General features: G+C 55.8%; 1 protein-coding gene across 1 annotated transcript in view; it reads left to right on the forward strand.

Annotated features, from left to right (window-relative positions):
* WNT9A (Wnt family member 9A) overlaps positions 1-13,853 on the forward strand; it is a 29,849-nt gene extending 15,996 nt beyond the window's left edge. The window contains exons 2-4 of the mRNA XM_024995391.2: positions 7,321-7,577; positions 8,332-8,594; positions 10,796-13,853. Coding sequence (XP_024851159.1) covers positions 7,321-7,577; positions 8,332-8,594; positions 10,796-11,278 — 1,003 coding nt within the window. The 3' untranslated portion in view covers positions 11,279-13,853. The remainder of the gene's footprint in view (positions 1-7,320; positions 7,578-8,331; positions 8,595-10,795) is intronic.
* The last annotated feature ends 6,646 nt before the right edge of the window (positions 13,854-20,499 follow it).

The raw sequence follows: 20,499 nt of genomic DNA on the forward strand, positions 1-20,499 counted from the left end.
TCCCAGCATCAGAGTCTTTTCCAATGAGTCAACTCTTCATTGAGGTGGCCAAACTATTGGAGTTTCAGCTTTAGCATCATTCCTTCCAAAGAAATCCCAGGGCTGATCTCCTTCAGAATGGATTGGTTGGATCTCCTTGTAGTCCAAGGGACTCTCAAGAGTCTTCTCCAACACCACAGTTTAAAAGCATCAATTCTTCAGTGCTCAGCTTTCTTCGCAGTCCAACTCTCACATCCATGTATAACCACTGGAAAAACCATGGCCTTGACGAGACGGACCTTTGTTGGCAAGGTAATGTCTCTGCTTTTTAATATGCTATCTAGGTTTCCTTCCAAGGAGTAAGCATCTTTTAATTTCATGGCTGCAATCACCATCTTTTAATTTCTTTTAAATTCATCTTTTAATTTCATGGCTGCAATCACCATCTGTAGTGATTTTGAGGCCCCCAAAAATAAAGTCTGACACTGTTTCCCCATCTATTTCCCATGAAGTGATGGGACCGGATGCCATGATCTTAGTTTTCTGAATGTTGAGCTTTAAGCCAACTTTTTTACACTCCTCTTTCACTTTCATCAAGAGGCTTTTTAGTTCCTCTTCATTTTCTGCCATAAGGGTGGTATCATCTGTGTATCTGAAGTTATTGATATTTCTCCCGGCAATCTTGATTCCAGCTTGTGCGTCTTCCAGCCCAGCGTTTCTCATGATGTACTCTGCATAGAAGTTAAATAAGCAGGGTGACAATATACAGCCTTGACGTACTCCTTTTCCTATTTGGAACCAGTCTGTTGTTCCATGTCCAGTTCTAACTGTTGCTTCCTGACCTGCATACAGGTTTCTCAAGAGGCAGGTCAGGTGGTCTGGTATTCCCATTTCTTTCAGAATTTTCCACAGTTTATTGTGATCCACACAGTCAAAGGCTTTGGCATAGTCAATAAAGCAGAAATAGATGTTTTTCTGGAACTCTCTTGCTTTTTTGATGATCCAGTGGATGTTGGCAATTTGGTCTCTGGTTCCTCTGCCTTTTCTGAAACCAGCTTGAACATCTGGAAGTTCACTGTTCATGTATTGCTGAAGCCTGGCTTGGAGAATTTTGAGCATTACCTTACTAGCGTGTGAGATGAGTGCAATTGTGCGGTAGTTTGAGCATTCTTTGGCATTGCCTTTCTTTGGTATTGGAATGTAAACTGACCTTTTCCAGTCCTGTGGCCATGGCTGAGTTTTCCAAATTTGCTGGCATATTGAGTGCAGCACTTTCACAGCATCTCTTTCAGGATTTGAAATAGCTCAACTGGAATTCCATCACCTCCACTAGCTTTGTTCGTAGTGATGCTTTCTAAGGCCCACTTGACTTCACATTCCAGGATGTCTGGCTCCAGGTGAGTGATCACACCATTGTGATTATCTTGGTCGTGAAGATTTTTTTTATACAGTTCTTCTGTGTATTCTTGCCACCTCTTCTGAATATCTTCTGCTTCTGTTAGGTCCATACGATATCTGTCCTTTATCGAGCCCATCTTTGCATGAAATGGTCCCTTGGTATTTCTTAATTTTCTTGAAGAGATCTCTAGTCTTTCCCATTCTGTTGTTTTCCTCTATTTCTTTGCATTGATTGCTGAAGAAGGCTTTCTTATCTCTCCTTGCTATTCTTTGGAACTCTGCATTCAAATGGGTATATCTTCCCTTTTCTCCTTTGCTTTTCGCTTCTCTTCTTTTCACAGCTATTTTTAAGGCCTCCCCAGACAGCCACTTTGCTTTTTTGCATTTCTTTTCCATGGGAATGGTCTTGATCCCTGTCTCCTGTACAATGTCACAAACCTCCTTCCATAGTTCATCAGTCACTCTATCAGATCTAGTCCCTTAAATCTATTTCTCACTTCCTTAGAATCATAAGGGATTTGATTTAGGTCATACCTGAATGGTCTAGTGGTTTTCCCTATTTTCTTCAATTTAAGTCTGAATTTGGCAATAAGGAGTTCATGATCTGAGCCACAGTCAGCTCCCAGTCTTGTTTTTGCTGACTGTATAAAGCCTCTCCATCTTTGGCTGCAAAGAATATAATCAGTCTGATTTCATTGTTGACCATCTGGTGATGTCCATGTATAGAGTCTTCTCTTGTGTTGTTGGAAGATGGTGTTTGCTATGACCAGTGCATTTTCTTGGCAAAACTCGATTAGCCTTTGCCCTGCTTCATTCCATAGTCCAAGGCCAAATTTGCCTGTTACCCCAGGTGTTTCTTGACTTCCTACTTTTGCATTCCAGTCCCCTATAATGAAAAGGACATCTTTTTTGGGTGTTAGTTCTAAAAGGTCTTGTAGGTCTTCATAGAACCGTTCAACTTCAGCTTCTTCAGTGTTACTGGTTCGGGCATAGTCTGGATTACTGTGATATTGAATGGTTTGCCTTGGAAACGAACAGAGATCATTCTGTCGTTTTTGAGATTGCATCCAAGTACTGCATTTCGGACTCTTTTGTTGATCATGATGGCCACTCCATTTCTTCTGAGGGATTCCTGCCCACAGTGGTAGATATAATGGTCATCTGAGTTAAATTCACCCATTCCAGTCCATTTTAGTTCACTGATTCCTATAATGTCGACATTCACTCTTGCCATCTCCTGTTTGTCCACTTCCAATTTGCCTTGATTCATGGACCTGACATTCCAGGTTCCTACGCAATATTGCTCGTAAAGAGCAATCGGACCTTGCTTCTATCACTAGTCACATCCACAACTGGGTGTTGTTTTTGCTTTGGCTCCATCCCTTCATTCTTTCTGGAGTTATTTCTCCACTGATCTCCAGTAGCATATTGGGCACCTACCGACCTGGGGAATTCCTCTTTCAGTATCCTATCATTTTGCCTTTTCATACTGCTCATGGGGTTCTCAAGGCAAGAATACTGAAGTAGTTTGCCATTCCCTTCTCCAGGGGACCACATTCCGTCAAACCTCTCCACCATGACCTGCCCATCTTGGGTGGCCCCAAACGGCATGGCTTAGTTTCATTGAGTTAGACAAGGCTGTGGTCCATGTGATCAGATGGGCTAGTTTTCTGTGATTATGGATTCAGTGTGTCTGCTCTCTGATACCCTGTCACAACACCTACCGTCCTACTTGGGTTTTTCTTACCTTGGACGTGGGCCAGGAGTCGTAAGAGACATGGGTTCTGTCCCTGAGTTGATATGATCCCTGGGAGGAGGAAATGGCCATGCACTCCAGTATCCTTGCCTAGAGAATCCCATGGACAGAGGAGCCTGGAGGGCTACAGTCCATAGGGTCGCAGAGTCAGACATGACTGAGCAACTGAACACCTGTGGGTCATTTAAAATGACTTTTGGGGCAGTTTTAATGAATAATACATCTTATACCAAAGAATTTTGTGACCACTAACATTGTAAAAACTAAAAAGTCTCCAATTAGCCCATTATGTTAAAAATCATGTTATATATTAAGATAGCTGTCAGCATAGTCTTCCTCTGATTAACTCACTGACATTTCAGAGAGCTGGGGGCTGGTGAGACTATAGGTAGTTTCCTGCCCTAAAACTAAAATATAGCTTTATTTTATGTTTTTTTTTTGAGTGAAATCCAAATGTTTTTAATAGCTAACTGTATTTCCTTCCCTTGAACTGTATGTTCATATCCTGTATTAACAGTTAATTCCTTAGTTATTGATCTAGAGGAAAGGATACAGCCGTGTCCACATATGTAAACACACACGTGCACATACCTACATACAAGCAAAGACATTTGGCCCTTGGCCTGGGGTCTGAATGCAGCATTTCCCCTGATCTTTGTCTGTTGGTCTTTGGACTCTATACTACTTTTTTCTGTGCAGAGATTCTTGTATATTTCATCAAATGTATTAAATTTTCAAGGCATTTTGGGTTCTGAGTCACTCTGATAAAGGCCTTCCTGATTCTAAGAATGTTCTATGAGCCTCTCGTTTTTCCTCCAGCTCTTCTGTGGGGTCCTCTTTGTGGTGGGGTTTCTGTCCTGCTCGGCCTGGCACTTGTCCCTGGTGCCTTCTCCGCTGAGCCCAGCTCACCTGACGGCCACCCTCTTCCCTGTACCTCACGCATGGTCCCCGCACCCCTAGCCGGCACCTGCATGAGGGCTCGTCCTCTGGTGCTGCACTCCAGGCTGTAAGCTCGCAGGCTGGCCACGCTGTGTCCACCCTGATTGTTAGGGGCCCTGGAGCCCTCATAGAAGAGGCGGGGACAGGCCGCCTTTGGATGAGGGGTGCCAGGGGATGGAGCAGTGTGGCCCCATTGGATTCTAGCCTCATGCCTACCATGGGAACTGGGTGGTGGCTCAGAGGAAAGGCCTGGCCCTTGGGCTTCCGGCCTCAGCCATGTGGCTGCATGGCTGTCAGATGGACGTTCCTGGACTTGGACATCCTTCTGCCCAGAACAGATGTAGACACCACCTGGCCTCAGGAAAGGGTCAGCTTGCCTGTGGCTGTGTTTATGGAGCTGCCTCTGATCCCCTGATGGGCATCCTGAGGTTAGATGGGAGTGGAGCTACCTGTAGCTGTGCATGCTGTCGAGTTAGCTCCCCATGGGCAGTGTGGACCCAGGCTGGCACCGAGTGGGTGGGAGGCCCTGAATTCCGTCCCCACATGCAGAATTTGGACACGGGTGCTCCCACTGCCTCCTGGAGAACTGGAAGGCAGCATCACCCGCCACTTGTCTCCCTCTCCTCGTCCACACCCACAGTGACCCTTCCCAATTCTGCCCTAAGTTCCCCCAGGATGGCTTTGGCAGTAGGGGTCCTCTCGGATGCCGAATGTTTTGGCAGTGGTGGGAGCTCGGTTAATCTGGGAGAATCCAGCCTGGGGGATGTGCTGGTGGGAGGCTACAGTGCTTTAGCTGTGTGGCACGCAGTTCTGGGCACAGCTGTTAGCATTCCTGTCTGGGGACAAGTCTCCACCGTGTGAGCTGTCTTTGTGTGAGGAGTGGGGCTCTCCCGGCTTCCAGCCCCGGGTCCTCCGGCCCCTGCCTGCTCCCTGCCCTGGTGTGGCAGCTGTCCTCAAGCAGGGGCCCGGGAGTCCACAAAGCCGTCCCCTGATGTCAGCTTCTGCCCCACCCCCATCTTTTTAGGCACAATGTCCTGACACTCGGTGAGGGGTGCAGGTGACCGCGGCCCGGCATGTGCCGCTGCCCCTCCAGTGCATTGTCCCAGCTCCAGGCTCGTGTGTCTTCTCCCTGACGGCCTCACTGCTTCTGCGTCCCACTGCTGCTGAGTGGCCCGCAAAGGGTCTGTCTGCATCTCAGGGGCCTTTGGAGCTTCTCTCCTAGCCAGCACCCACGCGGGCCTCCCACCGCATACCCAGGAGCCTCCTGATTCCGAGTGTTGCTTACGGAGAGAGGAACAGGCTCTTCAGCGCGGACTTGAGCTGGCAGGGCTGCTGCTCACCCACCCTCTCAGTCGCAGGGTTGGGAGCAGGCGCCACCTCTGCTCATGGGTGCAGCAGTTCTCGGCACTGTGGGGAGCAGTGCCAAGGCCTGGGATGGGTCTTCTCAGGGTGCCCACCATGGCCTTGCTCATGTGGCACCTACGTGTGCAGAGGTGGGGGGTAGCAGTCCTTCCTGCCGCACACCCCAAACCTGACCGGTCTGCTCTGGCGATCTGGTAGCTTCCTTGCCCAGCTGCTGCCTGGGCCTCAGCACCCTGCTTTCCTGTTCTCAGGGAGCTGATCAGCGAGGCTGAGACGGGCGACTCCTTCAGGGCCTGGGGTCCAGGGGTCTCCGAGTAGGGCCGGTTCTGCTTTGCACAGACCCCACCCTTACCCTAAGGGTACATGCAGCTATGCCCTTCTCCATGAGGCACGGCAGGGCCTGCTGAGGTGTGTGTGCAACTACCCCAGGCTGTCCCCAGAGGAGCCTCAGCCTGCAGCGTGAGTACTGGTGTCTGCTCGAGGGTGGGGTCTTGGAGGCCCCGCCCACCTCCCCGCCCCTGCAGCGGAAGACCCCGCCCACACCCTGTTCCCGGCAGAAAGCTGCAGCTCTCTCTGTCAGCCCAGGGCCAGTGTTCCCCTGAGGAGTTTTGGAAGGACAGCAGCAGGGGGAATGGGGCAAGGCGTGGGGCTCCAGTATCTGTGGACTCCTGCCAGCCCTGTTTCTTGGGTTTGGCTGGCGTGAGATAATGGGGGTGGACTTGTTTCTAATGATGCCCTAGTAGGGGGCGCTGAGCCCCATCCCCATCCAGGTGGGCACTTTTCCCTCCCAAGGGCTGAAGGTCTGGGTGGGGCTGGCTTGGACATATCTGGATCTCAGATGTACAGTTGTCTGTCTGGGGATACTGAGGCCCGTGCTTCTGGGCACAGAACAGGCAAAAGGCCAGGGCCAGTCAGTCCCTGGATGGAGCTGGTGGTAAGGAGTTAGGGCTGGAAGGCCAGACAGCAGAGACCGGCTCCGGCCTTGGCTCAGCCAGGAAGGGGGATGGAGGTGCCCCAAACCAGCAGCTACCTCCTGAGTGCCGCTCGGGTCCTGGGCTGGGGGCCTCCTGAGCGCCGCTCGGGTCCTGGGCTGGGAGCCCCTCCTGGTGCACGTGTTCCAGGAGACTCGGCTGGAACCATGGGGGCCACCTGCACAGGCTGCAGGGGGACAGAGAAGGAGCAGGGCCTCCCCAAGGGTCTGCAGGGCTGGTGGGGGGCACCCCTAGCTGGAGGTGGCCGAGCCTGGAGGCCTGGAGCAAGCTGCGAAGCAGACATGGGAGTGGGTGACGGAGGGTGTGGCAGATGTCCATCTCACGCAGTCTGTGACTTCCGTGGCCCCTCGCTGCCTTGGCTGTCTGTGCCTCTGGCCAGTGCCCTGGGCTGGGCAGCCCTCCCAGGTGTGTGTGTGAGTTTCTAGCCCTCTGTCCCTTCCCCTGCCATCAGACCTGGGTGGGAGGCTGGTGCCAGCTGGGGTGTTACTTTCTGACAAGAGTTGCTGGGGAGGGGTCAGCAGCCATGTGGGTGCCTGGGGTCTGCTCCTGGGGCAGCCCGAGAGAACCCAGTGCACACTGGTGGCTAGGCAGGGGTCCCTAAGCCATTGGCAGGGCAGGGTGTGAGTGATGCAGGGGCAAGCGGATGCAGAGACGATGCCTGGTGGGCAGGGGTCCTCGGGGCTCGCCCCCCGCCCTGCTGGTTCTCTGTGGACAGCCTGTCCCTGGGCTCGCTGCCCTTCTTGCCCTCCAGGGGGGCCCACCGGGGCTCCTGTTATGCTGCCACCGTGCTTAACAGCCGTCAGGTTCTGCTGCTGCCCCAGCGTCTGCAGCAGCTCACCCAGTGCCGGCTTCCCTCCTCTGGAGCAGGGCTCATTTTGGCCTCTGTGTGCCCAGGCTGACGGGCAGTGAGCCCCTGACCATCCTCCCGCTGACCCTGGAGCCAGAAGCAGTTGCCCAGGCCCACTACAAGGCCTGTGACCGGCTGAAGCTGGAGCGCAAGCAGCGGCGCATGTGCCGCCGGGACCCCGGTGTGGCCGAGACGCTGGTGGAGGCGGTCAGCATGAGTGCCCTTGAGTGCCAGTACCAGTTCCGCTTTGAGCGCTGGAACTGCACCTTGGAGGGCCGCTACCGGGCCAGCCTCCTCAAGCGAGGTGAGTGTGCCAGGACCCTGGGTGGGAGCCAGGAGGCGGGACCTCCAGCCCCGGGGGGGCCCCGTGCGTCACTCAGCCAAGTTCCAGGTGGCTGGGCGGTGGATGGGACTTGAACCCGCAGCCCCCCTGCTTCTCCTGCCCTCTCCCCCATGCCTGGTCCCCCTCACACCTGCGTGGAACAGTTGCTGGTGGTACAAGGTGCATGTGGACAGGTGTGACAGGGCCCAGGGCAGCTCTGACGGCTCTTGCCACATGGCAGGGACTGAGGCCCAGTGCCTGCACGCAGGGCCGGGGGTCTAGCTGGTGCTCCAGTTCTTAGCATGGAGTTCCTCTTTTGTGTCTCCTTCCAGATGAGGGTGCCAAGGGGGGACTCTCATCTGAATCTCTCAACAGCTTTGTTTAAAAACTAGGGACCTGAGGCGCAGGGCATGGCAAGGCTTATCGAGGCCCATGGCCAGTCTAGTAGGTTCGAGACCCAAAGGGATGGGGTCTCTGAGTTCTGGGCACTGCTGTGGCTGCACTTCACTCTGGGTTCTCTGCCCCTGAGCAGTTCTGTGTCTGGGGCATGAGAGGGCACCTCCTAACCCCAGGAGCACATGTCCGCCCAGGTTCCCCGTGAACCACGCCATGGAGGATCCTTCCCACAGACCCTGCTCTATGTGGAGTGTGCATGTTGGGAGACCATGGTTTGGCTGCACCCGAGGGAGATGGGGGCCGCTCTGGCCCACTGACCCGCCCCTGCCCTCACCCCCAGGCTTCAAGGAGACAGCCTTCCTTTACGCCATCTCCTCCGCTGGCCTGACGCACGCACTGGCCAAGGCTTGCAGCGCAGGCCGCATGGAACGCTGCACTTGCGATGAGGCGCCTGACTTGGAGAACCGGGAGGCCTGGCAGTGGGGCGGCTGCGGAGACAACCTCAAGTACAGCAGCAAGTTCGTCAAGGAGTTCCTGGGCCGGCGGTCTAGCAAGGATCTGCGAGCCCGCGTGGACTTCCACAACAACCTCGTGGGTGTGAAGGCAAGCCGGGCGGGGCCTGGGGGCGGGAAAGGGTGCAGGATCGGGGGGCACGGGACAGGGCATGAGATGGTGTGGGTGCAGTTAGCATTGGCTGGGGCACAGAGTGGGAAAGGGCAGGGGGTGGGCAGGGTGCATGTATGTTTAAGGGGCTCCGGTCCAGGAGAGGGCTGGGGGTCTGAGAGGAGGTGCAGGTGGCTGCCATGGTGTGTCTGTCCCAGCCACTGGGGACAGCCGGGGCCTTCAGCCCTTCTGCTTATCAGGCTCATTACTTACCCAATGGGCAGGGTACTAGTTGTCATGGGGAGCTCTGTGGGGGGCGGTGCCCCACGGTCTTGCATGGTTGGGTAGAGCCAGAAGTCCTACTTGCTGCTGGCTGGGGAGCAGGGAGGGGTGTCCTGGGTGGTCAAGGCCGCAAGGAGGGTCTCGTCTACTGGGCACCATCTAACCAGGTGGAGAATGGACTAGACCCTACCTGTTGGGGCTGAGGAGTGGGTGGTCCTATCACCAGGGACCTAGGGGAATGGCAGAGTTAGTGTGTGGTTCAGGGGTTCTGGGGAAATGCTCGGGGTGTGGCTGGCCCAAGCTGGGGAGGTGCTTCTGCCTCAGGGGCCCTGTCTGTGGCCAGGGCTCTGTTCTGAGGAAACTCAAAACAGAAGACTCAAGCTGGAAAGGACTGTTGCAGCTCTCTTGCTGTAGGCAGCCACTCTCTACCCCAACCCGCCCCCCCGGAAGCCCCTCAGCTCCACACCCTGGAGGAGGCATCGGGCCCCACCACCTACACTGTGCACAGAGCACCCCACCCTCTTAGCCCCTGCACAGCCTGGACAATCGAATGCCTCCCAAGGCTCAGCCTGAGCTGTGGGGCCGTCAGGGGCGGGAGTGGGATCTGCGTGCTTGTGGGGCAGCCCTTGGGATTTGGAGTCCCAGCCTGGGGGCTGGAGGGGGGTGATGAGGTAATTAATACCAGTCCCATTCTGAGCCCCTCTTTATTGAGAAGCCAGGGTTCTGAGGTATGGGCTTATTAAAGAATCAATTTCCCCCTTTGCCACAGGAGCTCTGCCTGTCCTTCCACCCTCTGGGGAGGGGTGCAGGCTGATTAAATCCCCCAGGGGAGGCCCTTTCTTTTCCTCTGCACTCGCCCTTTTGTAAGCTATTAATGAAAAGTCAGAATATGAAAGCGCTCCATTAGCCCCACTGGTCCTGGGTAAGCCACATTTTAATTAAATCTGTCCGGGTTTCTCAGCAAAGTATCATTAAATGTGACTCTTCTGTTGCCTGGCTGGAGGGCAGCTATGTTTCTTAATCCCCCTTGAGTTGGCTCTCCCTGGGGGCTGTGTGGGAGCTTGGGCCTGGCTTGGGGCCCACTGGGAGAGGAACCTCCCCTTTCCTTACCATTCCTCGTCCCCACGTCCCTCCTGGGACCCCAGTGTGGGAAGTCAGGCGGGAGGCCCTGTGGGACAGCTGGCCTGACTCCATGGCTTTGCACGTGGGACCCAAGTCCTGCGAGGGGAAGGGCCGGCCTGAGTCTTCGGCAGCCTCTCAGATGCAGAGCAGAAGGTTGGTGCTGGGCCATGCCTGCCCCTGCCTGTGTGTGGGGGTGGGCGCAGCCCTCTCCTGTCTGCTCCTCGCTGGAGGCTTTCTCCCTCTTTCCAAGTTACCCTTGGCAGGGTGGAAGTTGGTGCCTGCACACGCGGTAGCATCTGGTCCCTATGCCCAGGCAGAGACATGGTCAACTCAGAACGTACACTCTGGTGGCCAGTTCTGTCCACTAGGCACGCTGACTTGCTTGTCCTTAAATTTTCGAGGAACAGACTGCTGAGAACAGACTGTGTGATCCTGGGGAGCACTGACAGAAGGGCTCGTGGGGAGGTGTGCCCTGCCCTGGCAGGGGACATCCTGGGATGTGGAGAACGGGAAGGGGGCGCCTTGGTGGTGCAGGAGGCAGATTCAGGGAGCTGTGGTGGCTTCTCTGAAGTTGTGGTGCTGGCTGTGGCATTTCTGTCCTGGGTGATCCATGGCTCGGAGAGGACGGGCTGTTGGTGGGAGCCAGGAAGCCTGGGTGATAAAGGTGATAAACAGTGGTGACCCACTGGGCCATGAAGTCTGCCAGACATCCCTGCAGCCCCTCTGAGAGTTGTCTTGGGGGTGGTCTCCAGTCTGCTCAGGGTGGCCCTCACGCCCGCCCCCCTCTCTCTCGCCAGGTGATCAAGGCTGGGGTGGAGACCACGTGCAAGTGCCATGGCGTGTCCGGCTCGTGCACCGTGCGGACGTGCTGGCGGCAGCTCGCGCCTTTCCACGAGGTGGGCAAGCGCCTGAAGCACAAGTACGAGACGGCCCTTAAGGTGGGCAGCACCACCAACGAGGCCACAGGCGAGGCCGGCGCCATCTCGCCGCCACGGGGCCGGGCCGCCGGGGCGGGCGGCGGCGATCCCCTGCCCCGCACGCCGGAGCTGGTGCACCTGGACGACTCCCCCAGCTTCTGCGTGGCTGGCCGCTTCTCCCCAGGCACTGCCGGCCGCAGGTGCCACCGTGAGAAGAACTGCGAGAGCATCTGCTGCGGGCGCGGCCACAACACACAGAGTCGGGTGGTGACCCGGCCTTGCCAGTGCCAGGTGCGCTGGTGCTGCTACGTGGAGTGCAGGCAGTGCACCCAGCGGGAGGAGGTCTACACCTGCAAGGGCTGAGCCCCCGCGCCTGGCGGGCCGCTGCAGGGGCACGGGCCGTGCGTGCCAGCTGAGGGTGGTAGCGCTGCGGGGGCCGAGTCCCTGGCCTGGGCGCCCCCAGCACGCTTGGCTGCAAGGCGGGGGCAGAGGCCTGGGGGCGGGCTGCATTGGCCGTCTCCAGCCCTCTGTCTCCTCCTCTCAGAGGCCCAGTCTGGCCTCTGCGTCCTCCCTGCTCGTCCCTCCCTGTGACCTGAGAGCTTTGCACGGATGCTTTCCAAGTTCCGTCCCCCCAAGTCACCAGCCGCCTGTCGTGCGCTGGGTGCCCTCTGAGGAGCAGCGGGCACACCTTCATGACCACACGGGCTCTGTGTGGGCTGACCTACACCAGCACTGGCTTAGAGAGTCAAACCACTAGGAGCGAGAGCAGACGCCTGGCCGCCCGCTCGTGGGGGTAGACTGCTGGCCCCCTGACATCAAGTACTTCTCTTTGGAGTAGTATCAGTGACTTTTAAGTTATTTTTATTTAACTAATATATAATATTATTTTCTCCATCCCTGCAGCCTCCCAGGCTGTGGCTCCTCCCCGTCTCAATAGAGCCTGGTCTGGAGGAGGCCCTTCCTCCCTCCCCTCCAAACCCCCTCCTGACTGACCTGTTTGCCTGATCTGCTTTGTCGTTTGAAACCACTAAATCAAGAGAGACATTGCTGTTGTTGTTTTTAAAGAAGTAAAGCAAGCTGTGTCTGGCCGCCACCCTCAGGGTTTCTGGAAGCCAGGTCCCATGGTCCAGGTTGGCTACCCATAGCAAGGCTGACCAGGGAGGTGGACGGGCCCTCCTCTGCACCCCGAGGGCACATGGATCCACACTCAAGACTCAATGCAGATTCTGGGACTGGGGGTGGCAGAGGGCAGCCTGTTCTCCCCCAGAGGTGGGCATGGGCGGAGGGGTGGGGCCAGCCTCTTGGAGGTTCATTTCATGAGGAAGGCACAGCTTGTTCTCTGTCACTGTAGGGGAGGCGGGGCGGAGGGGGGGTGGGCGCAGACATGGGTGGAGAGAGTTTGGAGATAGGATCTGGCAAACGGAAAGTGTTCTCCTCGGTCGTGCTGTCGATTTTGCAGAGAAGGGAAAAGGATGGCCATCACTGACCTGATTTGGCTGAGGGTGTGTGCACACGTGTGTGCATGCATGCGTGAGTGTGTGGTGCGTGTGCATGAGCATGCTTGTGTGAATGCATGAATGTCCATCTGTGCGTATGCGGTGCGTGTAAGTGCAGATGCATGCTCGTGTGTGCGCACATACATGTTTCCATATGCATAGTGTGTATCCGTGCATGAGAATGAGAGCATCTCTGCCCGGGTGTGTGTGTCCGTACCTGGGTGCATGTATGTGTGTGGTATGTGTGCTTGTGTGTGCATGCGTGTGGTGGTGTGGTGGTGTGCACACTGTGTCGGTGCGGTCAGTGTTGGCTTGGGCGCCGTTGCTAGGTGTGGAGCTCTCCTGCCCATGTTGGGAGGGCCTCTGGCCCTGGCCCCGTCCTGCTCAGCTCTGTGACTGTGCTCGGAGGGTGCGCACTGGGGTTTGGGCAGGCGTAGAGCTGGGGCAGCTGGTGTGGACGCGGGAACTACTGAGTGAAGGGATTCCTCGGAGTCCGGGGGGCTTCGGGAACCCTGGAGACTGACTGTGTTTGTAAAAGAAAACCTATTTATGTGGATGTGGGTCTCTTAGTCCCTGTTTGATAGTGTAAATAGTAGAGTTTATTCTCCTGTGGTTCAGAGAACATCCCCGTGAAGAACTGCGTGCTGACAGAGTGGTGCAGCCAAGGCATGTTCCCTGGGCGGGAGCCAGGGTGGGCTCTGTGGCAGTGGGTGACGTGGGGCTGCCGCTTGGTCTCCTCCACACTTGGCTGGAGGGCGGGGGGAGGCGGGGGCGCGCCCCAGTTGTCCCCAAGCATCCCCACCTGCTGGGGCCTGGAGCAGGCAGAGCTGGCCATGTTTCTATGACAAGACTGTAGCTCGGTCACTACTGGGTTGGAAGGGCAGCAAGTCAGAGGAAGGATTTTTTTTTTAAGTCAAATACCACATTTAGCTCTATGTCATAAATATTAAGAAAAGTATTTTTTTAAACAAAGCAGATTGAAAACGTCTGCTGGCTGGTTTGTTTATACATAAATATATATCAGAATGTCTTGCTAAGCGAAGAAGCACTCCTGCGGATGGAGCCTCTTATTAACATGCTTCTTGTCTGTACAGCAGAGGATCTCTCAAAGAAAATACGTCTGTGGCGGGGTCCAGACCCCCCAACCCCGGGACCGCGGGGGCAGAGCCATGCTGAGGGGCCAGGCAGGTCCCGGCCACCTGCTCTCTGCTCAGCGTGCACAGATGCCACTCTGAGCTTGACCAGGCCAGGTGGAGGCGGGCGGGAGGAGAGGGGCATTCACACACGAGAGAAGTCTTGTGTGGGCCTATTGATTTCTCTACCTCATCTGTATAGTGAGTAGGTGTGTACTCGAGTGACTTGGAGAATGTATTTATTTAATGGCCTTGTGTAACAGAACAGAAACAAATGGAAACACTAAATAAATGTATTTTTAAATTATAGCCTCATCTCCGTGGCTGCCCTCAGAGGGGTTCCAGGGGTCCTGGGGAGGTGGGCCTGGAGGAGGAGCAGGGCCCAGGGAGGTGAGAGGGTTTGTGGAGTAGAGGGGTCTCTCACAGACCAAGTCCAGCCCAGCCCTGCCCAAAGGTGGGAGGGGGTGGCAGCTCCCGGTTAGCATCTGAAAGGCAGCCGCTCTCACGTGCAGAGAGCGTATCCCAGGTCCCCAGGCACCGAGTGGCCCCATGGATCCTCTCCTAGGCTGGTCCCGAAGGACCAGGTGCCCAGCCCCGTCTGGCTCGGCCTCTGTCCCAGCACTCCCTCAAACAGTGCTCTCACTAACAAAGTGCCACAGAGAGGGACTCTCCCACTCTTTGCCTTGAAGAAGGAGTATGGGGACAGCTGGGGTGCTTTGCTCCCTCTATTAGTCAAGCAGCAATCATGACAAATGACCACAAGCAAGGCGAGGGCTTACAGCAATAGGGATCTGTTCTCTCCCAGCTCTGGAGGCCAGAAGTCTGAGATCAAGACGTGGGCAGGCCCGGCTCCCTCAGGAGGCCCAGAGGGTGATCCTTCCTGCCTCTTCAGCTGCTGGTGCTCCCGGCTTTCCTGGACTTGTGGCCACATCGTTCCCGTCTGCCTCCATCTTCCTGTGGCCATCTTCATGTCTTTATCTTCTCCCCTTTGTCTCTTATGAGGACACCTGTCATGGGACATAGGGCATGTCTAGACAGTCCAGGATGCTCTGATCTTGAAATCAAAGGGGCTTCCCAGCTGGTGCTCATGGGAAAGAACTTGCCTGCCAGTGCAGGAGGGAGAGACTCAGATCGATCCCTGTGTCTGGAAGATGCCCTGGAAGAGGGCATGGCAACCCACTCCAGTTTTCTTGCCTGGAGAATCCCCATGGACAGGGGCCTGGTGGGCCACAGTCCATGGGATTGCAAAGAGTTGGATATGGCTGAAGCGACTTAGCACACACACGGGTAACTAAGTGTATCTGCAAAGACCCTTTCCCAAACAATCATATCCTGAAGTTCCTAGGAGGAAAAGGAGGGTGTTTTGTTGGAATGGAGCAAGGGTGGGGCCAGGCGCTGTGGTGGGCAGGACAGAGCACACCTCCTCCTCTTGTCTCGTTAGGAAAGGCGTTCTCTTTCTTGCGTAGTTCTTCCCTCATCACCTCAAGGCCTCTGTCCTTCAGGGGGCAGTGGGCCAAGGCCCTGAGGCTGCCGGCAGCACGGCTCACCTTGCTGTGCATGCATTAGGCTCCTGCCTTGGCTGCTGTCTCTCTACCCCAGGTGTGACCCCCTCCAGTGTGTGGGGCCCTTGGCCAGCTGGGGAGCGCCTCTGCTTCCTCTCAGAGAACCTGCTGGACACCCAGGTTTCCCTCCTCTCCCTAAGCCTGCAACCTCTTCCAGAAGCAGTTTCCTTGTGCTTCAGCCTAGCACTGAGTAACAGCACTGACATAACCTGTCCATCTGTCCGTCCACCTGCTCTGGGTTTGGGGTCCTCTGGGTCCAACACAGCCCCCTTCCACTGCGTTTGTCTCAGTCCCCACTGGCCTCTGTCTCCCCACCCCTGAGATGTGCCTGCTGGACCCCTGGTTGCCCCTCTCCTGGGAGGTCACCTTCCTGCCATCTGGGGTCTTGTCCAAGTCTCTCTGGACACCCAGGAGAGGAGCTGCCACCTGAGGAATGTGGAATCGTCCGCCTAACACCGTGCTCAGGAAAGAGGGCTACAGCACCCCCTCTCTGGCCTCCTGAGCACTGCCCTAGAGACTGAATGGTTCTTCCTGGTGCCAAACCCTCTGCCAGGCTGCAGGTGACCTGGCAGCTCTAAGAGCCCGTCCGGCCAAGCACCAGGATCCACAGGTGAGAGATGGGATTGGGCGGCAGCAGGGCAGAGGGGGGCTCAAGGACACCTCGCCATGTGTGGGACCCACGGGGGCAGGGGGCCCATGGGACATGGGGCCCATGTCCTCTTTGCACATTGTGAAAACTGAGACCTCCTCCCCTGGCACTGCAATGAAGTGGCAGCCCAGGGACTCAGGCCCCTGTGCCCTGGGTGGGAGAGGGTTGCAAGCTGCCTGGGTTAGAGAGCAGGCAGCCTGAATGGGGCCATTCTTCCATGGTAAAGGGTGGCTGAAACTGTAGCCGAAACCAACCCAGGTACATACTGCAGGCTGCAAGCGAGGGGGGCTCTAGAGGGGAGAAGGGCCAGTCAGGATAGGATAGGCTGTCCCTACGCACAGCCTCCTGCCAGAGCAATCTCCTCCTGCCTCACGCAGGCCCCTGCAGAGTATCCTTGTCTGGACACCCAGGTCTCCCCGCGAGCCTAGGTTCCATATGCTGTGGATAAGCTTGTGGCTAATCTTGGGTGTGTGTGTGTGTGTGTGTGTGTGCATGTGTGCAAACGTGGCACGTGGGGGCGCTTGGTCCACGGGTCTGTGCACGTGCATGCATGTGTTTGTGTGCCTGAGTGTCTGCCTGCATGTGTGTGCATGCCCATGCAAACGTGTACATGCTGGTGCATGCATGTGCATGCCTGTGCACACTGTGAGGACAAAGTTATCCCTCTCCTTTCCTGCCACCTGCTCTGCCCAGTGACCACAGTCTCTCCTGCCCCGTCTCTGGCATCCTTCAACGGAGGCAGGGGAAGGCCTGTCCTGTCAGACCACATCCTGGGGAGGCAGCCCAGGACCACAGGTGGCCAGAGGCAAGTCTGGGCTCGAGCCCAGGTTGGCCTGCTGGGTTTGGGGCAAGCGCAGGAGGCAGGAGATGGCTGGGGGATTAGGTAAGGAGGTGCGGTTAGGTAACGTCTCAGACGGGCCTGCACATTGGGAAGGTATTCAGCTGGGTCCCACCTGCCTTCCAGGATGACTTCAGAGACAGCTTGAGCGGGGGAGGCAGATGAAGTGGGGGGAAGGGAGGAAGGGGGAAGAGGGGAGGAGAGGAGGAAGAAAGGGGAGGAGGCAGAGGAAGATGAAGGGGAGGAGGCAGAGGAAGAAGAGGGGGAGGGAAAGGGTGGAGAAAGTGAGGCCGATTTACCGTGGCCAGAGAGCCCAGACAGGCCATGGTGGGGCCCTGTTTCATCTTGCTGTGAGACCCTGGAGGCCCCGGGACCACAGGGGCCGCAGGAAATCATGCTCGCTCCCTGTCGGGGTTGGGCTGGGCCACACAGAGCAGGTGCTCAGGGCGCAGCCCAAGTGAGAAGGAGGCCCCCAGGAGGGCTGAAGGCCCAGAGCACTGAGGTACTGCAGGCTGGAGCCTGTGGGTGGGTCAGGGTGGGTGGGTCTGGACCCCAGCCCAGTGAGCACACAGCCCCCATTCCTGCCTGGCCTGAGCCTACCCTGCCCCTCCTGGGCCTGCCCCCAGCTACGGAGGCTCTTGGCTGCTGCAGAGACCACTGGACAGATGGATGGGGGACAGGGTGCGCTGGGCTTGTGTGCTGGTGCCTGGACACACACCTCGCTTGACTCCTGCTTCTCAGTGCTCCCCCCAGTCTCCTGTCTCCACATCCCTCCTCTCAGAGCCACCTGAACCTGTGACTGGCCTCCCCGCCTCCTCCCTCCCCACCTGGGCTCCCCGCAGTTTCCTCCCCAGTGCCAGGCCACTGTGTCTTTTCTGGAAGCAACCTTCCCCTCTGAACCCCTCCTTGATCACTGCCCAAGGCCTCTTCTCTTGGGACAGGACCCTCTCAGCCCCCTGTCAGCACTGAGGTCAGGGGCCTGATCCCCAGGCAGGACAGATGCTGGACAGAGCCAGAGCCCCTGCTCTGGGCAGTGGGCTGCACGCTGGGGGCCCATTTGACCTGTATTCACCTGAGCTCCCAGGCAAAGGGAGACCTTGGTCTGGGAACAAGTGTCCTGACGCTGCGTGGTCTTGTCTCTGCCTGGTTCTTGAGCTTGTTTCCCTTGGAGATGGAGCTGGGGGCTCAGGGGCAGCTTCATCCCTTACACCAGCAAACACCTCAGTGGATGGAATGAAGGAGGTCTAGCAGGTTGCCACAGAAACAAGGCCAAACAAATAGTCCCCCCAACAAGCCTGCAGGGCCCCTGTGGCAATGACCTCATCTGCCACCAACCCTGTGCTGTGGGGGGTCCTGGGCTGGCAGTGGGGGAGCTTCAGCATCCTGTGTTTGTGTGGGCCCTCGTCCATGGAAACGGCTGGAGCTGGGGAGCAGAGCCGGGAGGCTCCTGCTGTGGTTATTAGCTGGGCAGCCAGAGGCCCACCTCCCAGAGCAGGGAGAGAAGAGGAGGGGACAGAGGGGAAGGGAGGGGAGGGGAGAAGGGAGAGGAGATGGGTGGGAAGCAGGGGGAGGGAGGAGAGGGAAGAAGGCAGAGGAGGAGGAGGCTGGGGGAAGGGTAGGGGAGGAGAGGGTGGGAGGCAGAGTAGGAGAGCAGGGGTGGGGAGGGCAGAGGAGGGAGAACATGAGGGCGGTTGGGATTGATGATTCTGGAGTGGGTAGCAGCAGGCCCTGCTGCCGTGGAGGGTGAGAAGACAAGAGCAGTACACTGGGCAGGTGGGGCAGCCTCACAGCCTGCGTGGGGAGAGCTGGGATGCCCAAGGCCTAGCATGCGCCCGGGACCTGGGGGCAGGGCGGGCTGGAACCAGCCGGCCACGTCTCAGCGTGGGTTCTCCCCAGCTTGGAAAGAGAATCTGCGACCCTCCTACAAAGTGCGGCTGTCATCTACTGCTACAGAGTAAGTTATTGGGAGCTGTGATTTAAAGCCCCGGGCCAGGGGTCACAGGGATGTCTGGGAGTCTACCTGCCGCATTCCCGTGTGTCTTGCACTGGTTCAGCAACTGTTAATTCAGTCACGTTTGACTTTGATTACTCTCAAGAAACATAACACACCTATTTTTACCTTTTGAGAATATGTTGGTGACACCCCGACACTTAGCCCGTGTAATTCTCCAGTGTATCTACCCGCAACAGGGACACTTACCCATGTAACTCCCTCCTGCCTTCACACTGACCATTCAACATTAGTGGGACAACATCGTTGCATAGCTGTGTTTGGTTTGTTTATCCGGGCTGTGCTGGGTCTTTGTTGCTGCTCCGGCTTTTCTCTACTTGTGTCCAGCACGGGCTACTCTCTATTTGCAGAGTGCTGGCTTCTCACTGCAGTGGCTTCTTTCGTTGTGGGGCAAGGGCTCTGGGCACGCGGGCTCAGTAGTTCTGTCCGTGGACTCTGGAGCACAGGCTCAACAGTTGTGGCACACGAGCTGAGTTGCTCCAAGGCATGTGGGATCTTCTCAGACCAGGGATTAAACCCGTCTCCTGCACTGGCAGGTAGATCCTTTACCGCTGAGCCACCGGGGAAGCCCTGCTTTTGTTTTCTAATCCAGGGCCAATCAAGGATGTAGCTGTGCGCCCCTGTGGGGACACTGAGGGCGTCCCTGTGTGAAGCAGTGACTGCTCTTCCTCTGCCTGTGTAGGCATGTGGTCTCCCTGTGACTGGTGAGCAATGCAGTCCATCAGTGGTCCTGGGACTCGTGGATACTCTGCTCTGAGTACTGATTGCTCTAGTGCCTGTGAAAAGGCAATTTACAAATTCCATTATTCCTGCTACATTTATTACATGGCACTGTTCTGTGAAGAAAATTTCCCTCCCCAGCTTTTGTTTGCCTTCCCATTGTCAAGAACATACAGATTTTTATTTTTTAATCCAAAACCTCACAGTGCAGTGACATTGCTCCTCTTCTAGTATTCACACTTTTCCAAATTTAGCTAGAACCCTCCCGCCGCAGCCCCCCCCAACCCCCGCCACCACACTGTCTTCTTTCCTATCCGTCTATGCAGATGTCCTTGCTTTCTGGACTCCAGAATTTTTAAACAGAAGTGAAAGTGTTCAGAGAGTCACTCTGGGGACTCAAGAGACATATTTCTAAAAAATGTTATCAGAAAAAACAGAAATAATTGGGCACAGAAAGGAGTTGTCAATTAACTCATCAGTAGCATTAGAAAGATTTGTGAAGGAATTACATAAAACAAGAATAGAATCTATTGGAAAAGGAGCACTAAAGATGAAAGTGAACTATTGGAAATGAAAATATGGCTAGTGGAATAAAAAAGCTTTTAAAATTAAAAATGGAAGATAAAGCTCAAGAAATCTAGTGAGGGAAGGTCAACTTCTCATTGAATATCTTTCAGCCAGGGTGGTCAGCTGTTCTGGCCAAGGAGATGTGGTGACAATTTCCTGTGGAGAGGGCTCTTTCTCTAATGAAAAGGAAATGCTTGCTTAAGAAAATGCCCGTTTTTCTCATCACCTGTATATCCTTCCATCCTTTTCCTTGCTCACACACAGGCTGTGATGGAGGAGTTGCAATAGTCATACTGGGATCATGAGTATGGAAGCCACACAGGAAGGACGAAGGGACAAAAGTAAAAGAGGCTTAGGTCCCCAGTGACCTGGCAAATCTCTTACTCTAAACCTGCTCTGCCTCTGCTATTTCTGTTGCATGTACATGATTTAAATCAAATGAACTTGGGAGGGTAGGACTCTCTGCTTCTACTGTAGACGGCATGGGTTCAATCCCTGGTCAGGGAACTAAGATTCTACATGCCATGCGGTGCAGCCAAAAGAAAAAACGAGTAAAAATAAACAGACAAATAAATAAGTAAAATAAAACAAATGAACGTCTGTTTGCT

The sequence above is a fragment of the Bos taurus genome, chromosome 7 (assembly GCF_002263795.3).
Source record: "Bos taurus isolate L1 Dominette 01449 registration number 42190680 breed Hereford chromosome 7, ARS-UCD2.0, whole genome shotgun sequence".
In the NCBI taxonomy this organism is placed as follows: domain Eukaryota; kingdom Metazoa; phylum Chordata; class Mammalia; order Artiodactyla; family Bovidae; genus Bos; species Bos taurus.